This window comes from Dermacentor variabilis, chromosome 9 (genome assembly GCF_050947875.1).
Source record: "Dermacentor variabilis isolate Ectoservices chromosome 9, ASM5094787v1, whole genome shotgun sequence".
In the NCBI taxonomy this organism is placed as follows: Eukaryota; Metazoa; Arthropoda; class Arachnida; order Ixodida; family Ixodidae; genus Dermacentor; species Dermacentor variabilis.
Genome location: NC_134576.1, coordinates 94,592,958 through 94,605,422, shown reverse-complemented (window position 1 = coordinate 94,605,422; position 12,465 = coordinate 94,592,958). Strand labels below are relative to the sequence as shown.

The following is a 12,465-nucleotide window of genomic DNA, read 5'->3' as shown; positions in this document are numbered from 1 at the left end:
GCAAGGTTTTGAAGCAGATACTTGGAAGAGTGTTTTTCAGGTGCTTTGAAGTCTCACAGCTCGTGTTTTAGGTAGGGCAGAGCAATAAGTTTGATCTTACAGCATTCCTTGAATCATACAGAAGCTATTGATACCCTGTTCAGTGAAATGTAGTGGTCAAATATTTGGCATCTCCTAGGTATACTTGATTATGGTGCAACATACATTTTGTGAAAAGGGGACAGAAAAAAGAAGACAGTGAAGCGCCAGTGAAGTGCTTCACTGTCTTCTTTCTTCTGTCCCCATTTCACAAAATGTATTTTGTGTCACAATCAAGTATACCTAGAAAATCTAAGCACCAAATTGGCCAACAAGAAGTCCTTTTGAAATATTTTGCAAACCTTTGCAGAAAATTATTTACAGGAAGCGCGGATAAAGTTAGAACCAGAGGAGACAAACAAAAATGGACTGCATATTAAAATAATAAGCACATATGATTACATATATGTCCATCTTTTCAGCACCACATCTTGAAGAAAAAATTTCTTTCTCCTGAAACCCACTTCCGCCCTTAATGTGGATAGCTTTCTTTGGAAGCCTCTCTTATTTTAGGGGTCAGAGGGTTATGTGGCCTCAATCACATTTATGCGTTTGCCAGCTAGCTCTTTGAGGCGGGTGTGCATTCATATGAGAGCTTTGTGACCTCCGCGAACGTTTTAGACGCTGTAGTTGGCGTTGGCACAGTGGGATGTTTCTCCACTGCTTAGCTGATGGTTTGTGAGGTGAGTTTGGTGCTGGGGGGGGGGGGGGGCGGGAGTTTGAAAGTATGTCTGTTCCCAAGATGTGTTGTTTTGTCTTACCGGCTTACCACAGCTTTGCTTAGACTTCAACTTAGATTCCACAGTGAGTAGGGCCTTCGTGATCTCGTTTTTTTCCTTGGCTGCTTCTCACCCCCTGCCAGTTTTTCTTTAGTGCATTGATTCAGCATGCATTTCATGCTTCATAGATGCTGTTGCCTCAGTAACTATGAACAGTTTATAAATTTCTTCATAATGTCAAAGTGTGGATGTACTACCTGCCACCTTGGCTCACTGTGGCTGCCCTCCTGAGACAAAGAAAGAGCACCAGACCCTACCTAATGTCCAAAGCTTAATCTACAAGTTCTATATGTTTAACTGACCTCTCTATGGGTGGCACAATGGGTCCACAATATTCTACTTTGTGCAAGTTGCTTCGGGATGGTTAGGCAGCGATCTTAAAATAAAAAGATGAGTACCTTTACTCTGGAGTAGCAGGGAGTGTGTAGGGGTGGGTCTTCCAGTTATCTCGGGTGTGGAAGTGTAAGCGTTAAACTGTAGGCAGCGCCATCAAAGCTTACAGCTGCTTTTGAAACTGACACTTCCCTTGAGTGCTCTCTCGTTTTTTTTTTTTTTCAATTCTTTTGGGATGTGTTCTTATTGCCAGAGAGAAAGCCAGGCAATGCTTTCTGATCCACCGAGCTCACCCTTCTAGGAAACTTTGTCAGTTGCTACCACATGAAGCCAACAACAGTGAAGACAAGGAAAGCAAAGGGGAAATGAAATGTTTTAATTGAAATGTAGAATCAAGGCAAATGGAAACGAAAATGGAAAGTTCAGATACCGCGTTACATCCTGCAGTCGAAAGGATGTTCCACACCTGCCACCTCGGCCGTAAGTGATGCTGGCTAACACCCTCAGGGCTAGGTTTAGCGTACATATGCAAATACCCAAGAGAGTAGACAGAGGTGGGAGGGGACAGCTTCACAGCAGCTCACTTGGTAGAACGTCACACGTGCTGTGGAGGTTGTGGGTTCAGCTGCTGCCATCGGCAAGGTGTCTTTTCTTCCACTTTCACTTTCCTTTTTCCTAATATTTCTGCTTTTCGACCAGAAATACGCTTAATTTCCTCTGTGCTTTGCTTAGTTTCATTGTCTGTTGGCTTTGTCAGAAACACGGGTGGTTGAAATTAATACAGGCCCCCCCCACTATATGGCATCCCTTATAAGCCATAGTAGAAGAAAGCGTACATTTGCCAGTTCAAACTAAAACATTTTCAGTGACACCTTGAATGGCTGTTGCTGTGCATTTCGTTTTGTGGTATCAAGGCACCTGTACGGGCCTCTAAACATAAAATATACGTTTTATTTTGCTCTGGCAAGTGTAAGCTTTCTTCTACTATGACCTCCCCTCACTAGGTGATTTTTCGTAATACTGTTGACTGCCTTCACTAAACCACTGGGCAGTTTTAGGCTTTAAGCCCCAGAATTTTATTTTCTGATTAACAACAACAACAACAACAGCAGCAGCAACAACAAAAACGAGCCTTTTCAGTTCCGTTGATTCTTTGCCAGTTGCTGTCACACCATGCGGGACCCCCTTTTCGCGGCCTTTTTACACCGGCGAGGGAAAAGTCTGTACTGCGCACAGTCACGTGGCAGACGAGAGTCATGCACGACATGACATCTAAAGTCACACATGGGCTTTAAGTCTTGGAGATTGAGGTACGCACACCCACATTTTATTGTCTGTGGTGTGAAGGCTTGTGATGGAGTTTGACCAGCGGGCATTGCAGGCAACAAGAATTGGTCATGTTTCCACGAAACTCCAAGGTAGAGTTTAAGAACAGAACAAGTAATCTGCTAGTAATGTCACATTTAAGTGTGCAGTGTGAGAATTCTCAGCTTTCATGCATTCTTCTTGTTTATTGAATGTTAACCCAACAGGGGAAGAGATTAAATGAGCATGAATTATAACACGTATCTCTCAAGCCAAGGCGTCCCGCATGTTTTGGCAAATGGAACAAACAGTTTTCATGCCACACTTGCCTGAAACAAACCTGAAACATTTGACCCATTGAAATGATATTGCTAGAGGAACAGGCATGCAAGTTAATAGCCCTGGTACATGCAGTAAACCTAAGAACATGGTTCTCGGAGACAGCATGACTAAAGCTCAGTAGCTATAAATAACATGCTTCTCAGCGCGAGATTGCAGGATCAAATCCTAGGCCGTAGAAATGGTACTGTACTGAAAGGCCAACTACAAGATTTGGATCCGCTGAAAAAGCAAAAGTTTCACATAGTATATAAATATAGAGCAGCCTCCATGCAAAACTTCTGTGGTTGAGATACAATTTGATGTGTCACAAAAATCTCGCAAAAATATTTTCTTGAACTAAAAAAATAATAGAAATAGCCTTATCACTCGCCAGAAATGACCCAGAACTTGGAATTCTGAGAACCAGTCCAGTCCAGGTGCTTGGACATTACCTCCAAGACTGGGCAGTGCTCGGAGCATGTTGAAAATCTCTGAGGCTGTGGTTTGTTTGGGATCTACATCATATCTGCTAACCACCAGCTGCTTGCATCATCTGAGGGGCTACTTGTAGGCTGTACGAAAAACTCAACAGTTACCAGCCCTTACGAATTACCATCCCATCTCATAGACACTATGTTATGTTATAATATCAAGTCCCACAACTGAATCTATAGGCTTAACCTTTCAATATGAACAATGCTGTCAAACTGGCCTGGCTTTTCATTCTCTTGCGGGATGTTTCTAACACAATAAGGGCATGATATGTGCAGATAATGCCTGTCCACTGTTTATGTTGTTATTTGGAGTTAGTCCTTGCATGGGACCTGCAGGCACGAGTTCCTGAGAGCATAGAGCTTCCTACAAAAGTTACTAGGGGGAATTCTGGTGCTAGTGTCTATGGCAGCTGCAAGCGTGGTGGGTCAGCCAACACGGAAGTGATGGTTATTATGTGAATTTGTCTAAACTTCAACCTTATGGCTTCAAAGGACTGGTGACTTTGCAAACTGATTATTTTCAACAAAATATTTCTTTACGGACGCATCAGTTACAATAATTCTGTATGTGTACCCTGTGTTGTTGCCTTCCGCATTTAGAAATATAGAATTCCTTTGTCATTTAGGCTGTTAAATGCAGATAGAGTGCAGTAAGTAAAGCTGAAAAAACGTCTGAAGCCACCAGCATAGGAGTGCAGACAACAAATCCATATGTTGAATGATCGCAGCGCCCCCCTCTGGTAATTTTAGTAGGAAACTCTATGCCTGACAGTGATTCCTCCGGTGCAGGTGACTTCCGGATGATTGTCGGCGAGGACAAGAACAAGGTGGCCAACATTGTGGGTGCTCAGTTGAGCGAATTCCGCAAGCTCTACAACCCATACTTGAAGCTCATCAAGATGGTCTCCTGGAATGAAGCCACACAGACGTTCGAGGTAGACATCCCTGGTTCTCGTGCTGTTGTTCTTCCTGCTAATGCCACTCGTGCTTTTGACCCCCTTTGACACAAGGAACGGAACCATCAAGCAGACGAAAAAATAGTATCAACGGATTTTTGCAATTACTCCAGTTCTTAACTCCTTTACTACAACAGCAGCAGACTGTCACTGTAAACACTGCCATCTTCTCGAGAACTTTTCAATGAACACAAGGTTGTCCCCATTTGCTAAAGTATTGCCTTTTGTGGCCATTGAAATATGTGCACAGATGCCGCCACTCAAAGGGTGTGTAGTTGGTACACACCCCTGCAAAAGTTGCCCAGCTCTAAAGCTTTGTGATAGCGCAGTACTTTATTGCATACGGGTATGTCCCAACTGTAAATTGCCATAGGGTTATCAATTCTCATCCCTGTGGTGGCAGCAAATTTAAACATATTTTTTCCCACCTTGTGGCAAGGGTAAAGCTGAGGTCGAGGAAGTGGCCTGATGATATCAGCTCTAACAGCTGTGGGTCATAACGGAAAACGGATGGACACACGCAGCAAGCTGAGTTTCAAGCTTCTAACTGCCGTGGCAGTAAAATGTTTCTACCGGGGCTTTAAACCGACCATGTTTCAAGAATGGAACCGCATTTCTTCTGCTGTCATGGACATTACTGATCACAAACTTTCTCGTGAAATGTTAGTTAACATCCTTTAGTCAAATGCTATCAACACATCTCACTCTGTTAGTCTAGCTCATCCACTTGTAACTTACTCCCCTCTCTAGTGCAATATGGCTCCGAGAGTAACATAAATAATAACGGATTTGCTGATAAGTTGAACAGTCTGGGCAACCTTTGATAAGTTCCTACAGATTCAGGCAACTCTTTCTTATTTCCTAAGTCCATCTCTCTTAGTTTTATCGATGTCTGCTGCGTTTTAACAGTGTCAACTCTATTGAAATAATGAGTTGACCTTAGTGTGCCATTACGCTTGTTCATCTCGCAGCAAGAGCCAGGCCCAGATGCCAAGCTGCACCACCTGAACCTGCTGCCCAAATCCCTGCAGTCCCACCTGCTCAAAGTCTGGAACAAGGACGGCAGGCACCGTGACCTGGAGGACGTTCTCCAGGCCATCGGACATGACCCGCACTGCAGCGTGTTCATTGAGGAGGGTATGTGTAGCGGCATACCAGGATGACGTTAAGTGAAGCTCAGTGAAGTCATCAAGCACACTGTGTGCTTTCAAATACATTCCACAACTTGTCAAATGGCGATGCTGCTCCTGGAACTATGCGAGCGTTCAAAGATTTGCCTAGTGATCCTAACTATATTTAGCTAAATATGCATTTTACAATTTACAATTTGCATTTTACATTTTTTCCCTGAGGCACTCGAAATGGTGTGCAGTTGACCTTATCTGTCTCTAATGCAAACATTGTTTTTTGAATGCTTGGTTCAGTTGCATCAAACACCCAGGTATAGTAGATGCTTAATAGTATATGTAGATGTGTGATGCAATTTATTGCAGTTGAGGACTTTTGTTGCTATCTTGCTTAGAGTATTATGCATGAATGCCCAGCTTAAGTTTGTTAATGAAGCTTGAGGTGTTAGTACAATTGGGATGACTATAATCCCTATGCAGTGAAAGCCCTTAATAATCCCATTCAGCCATTGTATGGGCATCTGTGTTCTCCCAATCAAAATCAGTGCTGAATCTTTTACTGCAAACAAGCTCTAAAATTATTTTTGTACTTTTTTGCATGACATAAACTCCATTCATTTACGAGACAAAGCAACAAAGGCTGCTCAAAACAGGTTTGTGTTAAAGCAGGAATGCCGACAGGTTAATGCCAATGTTGAGGCTAATGTTAGTCAGTGGTCATGACTCATTGCAACAACCTTTCGTTGCTAGTCGCCACATTATATTGCCTCATTATAGTGAAGTTGTATGGGCTGGAAAAACTGCGCTATATCATTACTTTCACTATAACTGCAGTTTATCATGACTATAGTAGGCGATGTAGCGACTGCAGTAACTGTTCACTGTATCAAGATCACTGCTGTGTGGATTCGTTATAAGAAGGTTATTGCTATAGTATAAACTCTCTCCTTTAGAATCTACACCAGTGTGGAAAATAAGAGTGTCATCTTAGGACAGCTTAAATGTTGTGTATCTTGATTACTGTATTACAAAGAGACATGCACTGCTGGTAAATGTGACGTAATGAAATGTGCGTGCAACGAATGGCATGCAAACGTGATTGCATCTCTCCCTGTTTTTCCCTGGCAGCCGTGGCAAGCATCGTGTGGCGGTCAAGTTGGGGCCAAACTGCCAAAGGCATTATCACAGCTGGTGAGCATTTGCTGATTCTTCTTTCATGGCACTGCTAGCAAACCAATTGGCCAGCTGACCGATCAGTTCACATGGTGCAAGAAATTGACTCGACCAGCTGAAACGCTGTGCCTCATTTGTCTAAGCGGAAACATTCAGTGCTAGATTGACGCACGTGCATCGTCATTCACACAACACCTGCTTCAGGCAACTAGAGCCAGCTTTCTTGAAGACCTTGCAGTACAGGTAATGGTGCCTCTTTTAACCCTTTCCGTGCTAAGGACGGGTTTCACTCGTTCAGGTGTTTTCATTAAAATATGCCACTGACTCACTCTTCCAGGCATTTCCTTTTGTCTGCTGAGTGTCGCAGACAAGTAGCAGTTCGTACCATCATTTGGGTGTGAATGCTGCAGCATTACATGGCACCGGCTTCCCAGAAAACAATATTTTAGGGCACAGTTGGTGAGAACGAAGTGGATGTCTGGCTCCCCTGGATTGGCGGTGCGGTGTAAGGAGGCTGCATCGACAAACAGCTGCCTTTTCAAAGCTGTAATCATGGTCTTCTTGGATGTTTCTTCACTTCAAGTAATCAATTAGGCCTGGAAATCTCTAGCGAGTTGCTTTTGTGGTTTCAGCTCAGTATTAACGATTGCGAGGAAGATTTAGGATTTCTGGTGACCGCTCTCGTAATGGATGCAGCTCCACAAAAACGCTTTGCTGCCAGCACTTTTGCGATTTCGTTAGCACGCTGAGTGAGCAATAACGTGTCGCATGGAGGATAACAAAAGTGGGCTCGACTTCTGTTCCCAAGTATTGTGCTTCGTATAGACTGTTCCTTGCCTAAACATGAAATAAAGATAATTGGCAGTAGAAGACAACAGAACATAATGAGTAAACTGCTGATATTGCAACAATGAAAGCTATTCACAATGAATCAGTCATAAAAACAATTCAACAAGCTTCGATGGTTTTCTGAGGAAAAGAAAGGTTGGCACGGAAAGAGTTAATGTGCATGCTTTACCTCTTGGCAGGCACTGGGCGACAGGTAGGGATTTGTCTCACTTCATTTGGGGCCGCTTACTACATGTCCGATGGCGGGCTTTGAGCCGGGTTCCACAGGGCAACAGCCCAATGCTGTATTCATTAGGTCACAGATGCATGCATGGCATGCGTATCACATTGCATAGTGACAATTTGCTCCACTGTGTGCAAGGGCAAGCTAGCTGTACCATACTCCTCTGTGGCAGCTAGGGCCTTGAGAGGCTGTGTTACATTATACACTATACTTCCGCTAATTCAACTCGGTTATTAGATTTTTCAGATATTCGATCCTGACTGATGGCCCCCGCCTGGTGCCTATGCATATGCGCCCAAATTTTGGTTATTTCAATTCTAAAATTGGCCTTCACTTGATAATTTGAACTTGACCAGTCAGCAACCACCTGCCTGACCCCTATGGCGCCTTTTCTTTTTCCTTGAAAATTGGGCCGAAAATCGCCTGCGCTCTGCAATCGAATACAACACCAAAACAGCGTCTGTGATGTTCATATGCTGTGCCACAAAAACATGCTGTATTTCAGCGAACCTGACCCTAAAAGGCCATTCACCAAGGATGATCTTTAGGAAACCGGCCACCAATGTGCAACACATATTAGACCGTTGCCCATTCTTCTTGCTAAACAATCGAGTGTGCATTAGATTTCTACTTTGTTAGGAGCTTTAAATCATTTATACGATAATTTTCTACTGTGGGCACATAGAAAGTGGCCGCTAGTTTTATTCGGGGGCACTGGCAAATGAATACTGGCAAATGAATCAGCGGTGTGTTCTGGCCTTTCTTTTCTTCATCTTGTTTAATTCGACCCGCACGATAATTCGATAAGTTTCGCTGGTCCCGTCAGGGTCAAATTAACGGAAGTCGACTGTACGGTCATTGGGACGAGCTCGTGTCATAACGGAGCAGGTTGTAACATTTCTTAATTGAATTACAATGAAGCAGTTGTCATGCTGCCATCATCGTCATCATCATGCCGTCCCTTTCCATTGTTGTGACGTAAAATTTGTCACCTTACACAAACAAGGCTGGTCCCTCTGGTAACACCTTTGCAGAAGCCCAAATAATGCTAGGCAGACAGTTAACTGCGAAATGCCTAGCAAACATTGATTCCCAGTGTGTAGAAGCTACATAGTACTGATGTCCACATAGCAGACATCAGTATACGTTCAATAAGTTTTGTAGTAACTGTTTGCTTTGCGACAAATTTTGGTAAGGGATATTGGAACTGGGTGTCAGTCACCCCATTCCTGTTGAGCGGTCATGCCTTGAGTGCCGAGCAGGTTTATTTCTGCATGTTGCATGTCCTGCATTTGTAGAAATGAAGCAAAAGTGATTGAAGGCCTTGAAGTAATTAGTTAGATCAATAATTAGTAATGCTTATACAGTTATTTATTTAGTAAGGTTCATAATGTGATGGGAGGTTTGACCGACACAGCACAGTTAGTGTCATGTCATGGAGCGCAGAAACAAAAGTAGCAATCACAGGCGCATGTGCGCAGAGCATAATAGTCTTGTCCGAGCATGGTGTGCTAGGCTGTTCTGATAAGGTCACCGTAGCCCCTGCTGCATAACCGTTCTCATAGCAAATAGAAATGCGTACACATGCTCCTGCTTGCAGCGCAGTGGTCATAATAAGTGGTTGCAATTGATAGAAGAGCTGGTAGTCAGCAAGGTCTATGACAGGTTTAATAGAATAGCCTAGCACATGGTGCTTGGAACTGGGTGTTGAGGTGGCCACTGGAAGAAATTTCTTATCAATGTAGGTTGGTACATTACTCTTCTAGATTACCAAGCGGACCAGTCTTACGGTTGATGGAGGCTTGGTATGCCAGAAGGGACACAAGATGAAAGAGAGATGATGACATTGCCCTTAAATTTCCTGATCAGTCATGCATCAAGTCATGGTTTTGACATTGTTGACTTGGAGATATTTAATAGTTTGTTAACCCTTTCATTGTGGATGGCAGGGTACGAGCATTTTCATGCTGGGAATATCCCCTTCAGTCGCAAGGTGTACACATTTGTGTATGTCATTTGTTTTTACCAATCCTGCGCAGTAGTGGCAAGAACAGAAACCCATAGTCATTAAGGTATGGGCCAGTTAAACTGTCTGCTTACCCAAGAGGACTTCAGTTCACTTCAGACTGCAGAGTATTGCTACATATGACCACTATACTAAAGGCACTATGTACCATGTTTGATGGGATGCTTGACACTTTGTGCTTTATCTACAATAGTGAAGGAATAGCTTATGCTTCCGTGTAATGCCTGCAGCCAATGATAAACTTGTGCATGTGGTTCTGAGGCAGTGATTGAAATTTTTTTTATTAGAAAGCAACATGACTGAATGTGCATTTAATTGAAGTTCTCTCTCAAAATCATTTACTTGGTAAATATACAGGGACTTTCATGTAAATACACAAATGGTTGCCATACACTCTTGGCTTTCTTTCAATGGAATCTTCGACACCTCTAAATAAGATTGCCAAATTTACCACAGTTTTGACAGTGCATCATAATTCATGACTTAAGGGGATATAGAAGGTGAGCTCAGTTCGACCATCGAAGCTTCGACTGTCGATTCTGTCGTGAAAGTGGTTTGGGCTTATGCTTTTGCATCATGCTCATGCATCTATGCTTTGCCGTAAAACCACCAGATGACATAAGGAGCTTGTGAAAGTTAACGTCACTGGAACCTGGAAAGTACCACAACTGTCAAGAGTGCATGCAAGCAACACTGTGCTGTTGTTGCCAGATTTGTTGCTCAGCTCTGTAGCTTTGCTTATCACATTTTTATATTATCGCAAATTGTCCCTTTTCTGTGTCCTTTAATTAAAAGATGAGATTCTGCATCTATGATTAAGTTGTGATCATTATTCTATGTTTAACCCTCCCCAATAAGTTTTGTGTTTGTTGCAAAACTATAATAGTGGCGCACTAAATTGCCCTGCAGTGTGCTTAATTATGCACCATTGCTTATGTTTTAGGCATTTATAAGTCATTGGTTGACATGCATCTCGCGCTCCATAAAAAAAATGGACCGGGTTACTCTGAGCATTGCGGAAAGCATTAAGCACCCATCTTCACATTCCCAGACTTGATTAAGTGAAAAGTGACATAATACTTGTTGAAATTGGCTATATGAAATTCATGCATGAAACCCTACCACGCTTAGCCAGGTGAAACATAATTGCATGCACTCACAATTCTGAAGCATTGAATTCTAAGTCACTCAAACTGAGACACCAAGGCCATGTCACATACCCATGTCACACAAGTACCCAGCTGACTAGAATTCAAGCGCTGCTACTCATCATTTTTACCGTGGCTGTGCTTTTTCTTTACTCGTGCTCGAAATATTACATACAGATCAGTTTCAATGAAGATTGTAGCCAGTGTGGCTGCAGCGCTGGGAAAGCGTGCCTAATCTGATTCATGGGGGCAACAATTTCCTTGTTTTAAGTAACAGTAAACAAAACACCACTGTGAGACTTGCACTGTGAGAAATGTGTCAAAGCTGCGAGTTTGCAGTGTTGTAATCGCACCTCTGGCACGAGTTGTTGGGAACTCGGCGCTGACGCCCGTTGTTGCACCTGGGTCGCAAGCCCCAAGGGTAGCGTTGGCCTGGCGGCCTGGGGTACAACTGGAAGCATCCGAAGGTCCCGGCAAAGCATGAGTCGACAGGTAACAACAAAACAACTTGTTTATTCTAACATCGCAAAGAGTTGGCGGTCAGGTTGACCGAAGTAGAGAGACGGGAGAGCACGTTACTCAACAGAAGAAATCGGAGCCTCCTGGGCGTCCGGGGGCAGCTGCTTTTATACTCTCGCAGTTGAGGGCAAGAAGGAACCCCTCTATAGACGAGCACGTGACTGTGCCGCTCGCGCACAATGGGATAAGGTGGCGCAGCGTCGTGTCGGCGCCACTCGGGCACAATGGGAAGAGAAGGTGGAGCAGCCGTCGTGTCGGCGCCTGTCAGACCCCCTCGCTTCACAGTTGTTGGGAGCTCCTCTCCCCGGCTGCCGCGCTTCGACAAGCGTGGGCACCAACATGCACATACACACACACACGCACATGAAGACACGTGGCATTAGAACAGGCCTGGACGCGCTTGGCGGGGAGGCGTAGCGGCGGCGCCGAACGGGCCAAAAAGTCTGCCGCTTTGAACGAAGCCCCAGCGTCCGTTGCATCCGCGCCGGCTTTACCGCGCGTCGTAGGCGAAACGTAACAGCAGTGAGTGATGCAAGCTTTTCAGTTCAGCGGAACACAACATGTCAGGCAATGCTTCTTTCAAACACTTGCCTCTCAAAATCTGATGTCTGTTGTGAGTGAATTTGTCCCACTTATCCTTTGTAACCTTATGGCATGGCACTTTCTGCCGTTCTTTATATTGGGTTTTCCATTTAGTATTGCAAAAAACATTTTCCCCAAATCCCCACAGTTTCCACACCCAAAAGCACAGGGCCTAGGCACTTCTGCTCACTGTTTTAAATTGTAGGAAAGTTTGAATGACCTAAACAATAATAAAGAAAATAAAAAATAAACAAATAAAATACAAAGAAATCGCTGACGTATGTGGTGATTGGTTCATGTGAACATCCGCTTTGTCGTGGCATGGACCATTTATGGCGGGAATCAATCACCTTTATGGTGACAGGCCAACCAGCAGTGTGACAGTGAAGAGAAAAGGATTGTAGTACTTTCCAAGTTCCAGCGATCTTAGTGAAAAGTAAGCAATATCATATTTTTGTAGATGGCAGAGTAGCTGCAATAACGCTGTTTTTTAATACATTACCATTCTTAGGATACTTCACACACTTTCTGAGGACTGTCTGTCTTTGTCTC

General features: G+C 43.7%; 1 protein-coding gene across 2 annotated transcripts in view; it reads left to right on the top strand.

The window, feature by feature from the left end:
• Positions 1–12,465, top strand: part of LOC142557157 (phosphatidate cytidylyltransferase, mitochondrial) — a 35,288-nt gene that overhangs the window by 16,172 nt on the left and 6,651 nt on the right. For both annotated transcript variants that reach the window (XM_075668815.1, XM_075668814.1), the window contains 3 exons: positions 4,100–4,245; positions 5,238–5,403; positions 6,522–6,584. In XM_075668815.1, the coding sequence (XP_075524930.1) occupies positions 4,100–4,245; positions 5,238–5,403; positions 6,522–6,584 (375 nt within the window). The remainder of the gene's footprint in view (positions 1–4,099; positions 4,246–5,237; positions 5,404–6,521; positions 6,585–12,465) is intronic.